Source organism: Nerophis ophidion, linkage group LG05 (genome assembly GCF_033978795.1).
Source record: "Nerophis ophidion isolate RoL-2023_Sa linkage group LG05, RoL_Noph_v1.0, whole genome shotgun sequence".
Lineage (NCBI taxonomy): Eukaryota > Metazoa > Chordata > Actinopteri > Syngnathiformes > Syngnathidae > Nerophis > Nerophis ophidion.
The window spans coordinates 74,501,549-74,503,516 of record NC_084615.1 but is presented as its reverse complement, the minus strand read 5'-3'; the positions used below and the strand labels follow the sequence as shown (position 1 = coordinate 74,503,516).

The window sequence follows — 1,968 nt, the reverse complement described above, 5'->3', positions numbered from 1 at the left end:
ACCGAAAACTGCCGGTGGACATGTAGTCGGGATCCATGTTGGCTTGACCGCTCTGATCCATAATAAAGCTTCACCTTTGGGAATTTTAAACAAGGAGACACCGTGTGTTTGTGTGGCTAAAGGCTAAAGCTTCCCACCTCCGTCTTTCTACTTTGACTTCTCCATTATTAATTCGAACAAATTGCAAAAGATTCAGCAACACAGATGTCCAGAATACTGTGTAATTATCAATCAATCAATCAATCAATGTTTACTTATATAACCCTAAATCACTAGTGTCTCAAAGGGCTGCACAAACCACTACGACATCCTCGGTAGGCCCACATAAGGGCAAGGAAAACTCACACCCAGTGGGACGTCGGTGACAATGATGACTATGAGAACCTTGGAGAGGAGGAAAGCAATGGATGTCGAGCGGGTCTAACATGATACTGTGAAAGTTCAATCCATAATGGATCCAACACAGTCACGGGAGTCCAGTCCAAAGCGGATCCAACACAGCAGCGAGAGTCCCGTTCACAGCGGAGCCAGCAGGAAACCATCCCAAGCGGAGGCGGATCAGCAGCGCAGAGATGTCCCCAGCCGATACACAGGCGAGCAGTACATGGCCACCGGATCGGACCGGACCCCCTCCACAAGGGAGAGTGGGACATAGGAGAAAAAGAAAAGAAACGGCAGATCAACTGGTCGAAAAAGGGAGTCTATTATGCGATGAAAAGAGACAACTTTTAGCTGTGTGTGGTGCTGGGCTAAAATGGCCGCTCCAACCAATAACGTCACAAACATCATTCCGCGGCGTTTTCAACAAGAAACTCCCTGGAAATTTAAAATTGCAATTTAGTAAACTAAAAAGGCCGTATTGGCATGTGTTGCAATGTTAATATTTCATCATTGATATATAAACTATCAGACTGCATAGTTGGTAGTAGTGGGTTTCAGTAGGCCTTGAATATTGGATATAAGGCTGCTTTCTACCCCCCGTTTTTAAAAACAATCTTGATTCAAATGTGTTAACATAGATTACGACAGAGACGTGAGGAGATCCATGTCTTTATATCTTCCCTTACGAGGCAACAGTTGTACAAATGAAGTACTTTGAATACAAAAGATAAAAATATACAGTATATAAAAGTGGTAAGAAAATACTTGGGTTTGCTTTGAAGTCACAATGCTGCCACCCAGTGGCTGTTTGAAGGAAGGTCCCGCACAAGAGGTTAACTTCTTCCCCACCTGATCACCATTTATTGTGATTATTGACCATTTCCTTTCCTCAACTGCTCTTCTTCCCATTGCAAAGGTCACACGTCGGAGGAGGCCAGGCAGGGGGCGTTCGGCGGGGAGAAGAAGTCGCCGCCGCTGCCGCAGAAGCCCTCCTCGGACAGGTGTCCGTACTCGTTGTTGTAGAAGGTCTGGCCCGACAGCTGGCTGAAGAAGTTTGGACAATGTCTGGGGTTGGTGGCGCCAAAGCTTCGGCCCAGGGAGCCGGGGGAGGAGGTCAGAGGCTCTGTGCTGCTGCTGCTGCTCATGCGCCTGAAGGTAGGACAATAGCAGTGCATTACTACTCATTTGTGCACCTGAGTACACCTACATGTCACATTTGTGTAATATTTTTAATGCATTATTATAAAAACTTCCTTCAAATTGTATGACAAAAATTATAACCGCTCCGAAAATCGCTTTACAAATATTATGTGTTGATAGTTCCCACACTTTAAATGACTTCATTTCAGTCTTGTATGTTTAAAAAAGGTCAGTTTTTATCGAGCATAAACTGAAATAACTTTGATAAAATAATTTTGAAGCAGTGTTTTCTTCCTATTAATTTTATTGTTGCTATTATTATGCCCTAAAAGCAGTCAATTATTTAAAAAAAAAGCAGATTTCGAACAGAAAGTAACACAAAACATGTCTGTATAACTCTAAATGTTATACACACACACACACACACACACACATATATACATATAC

At 43.2% G+C, this 1,968-nt stretch overlaps 1 protein-coding gene across 3 annotated transcripts in view; it reads right to left on the bottom strand.

Annotated features, from left to right (window-relative positions):
• Positions 1-1,037: 1,037 nt before the first annotated feature.
• Positions 1,038-1,968, bottom strand: part of flt4 (fms related receptor tyrosine kinase 4) — a 313,067-nt gene continuing 312,136 nt past the window's right edge. For all 3 annotated transcript variants that reach the window (XM_061901973.1, XM_061901974.1, XM_061901976.1), the window contains one exon: positions 1,038-1,530. In XM_061901973.1, coding sequence (XP_061757957.1) covers positions 1,299-1,530 — 232 coding nt within the window. In that variant the 3' untranslated portion in view covers positions 1,038-1,298. The remainder of the gene's footprint in view (positions 1,531-1,968) is intronic.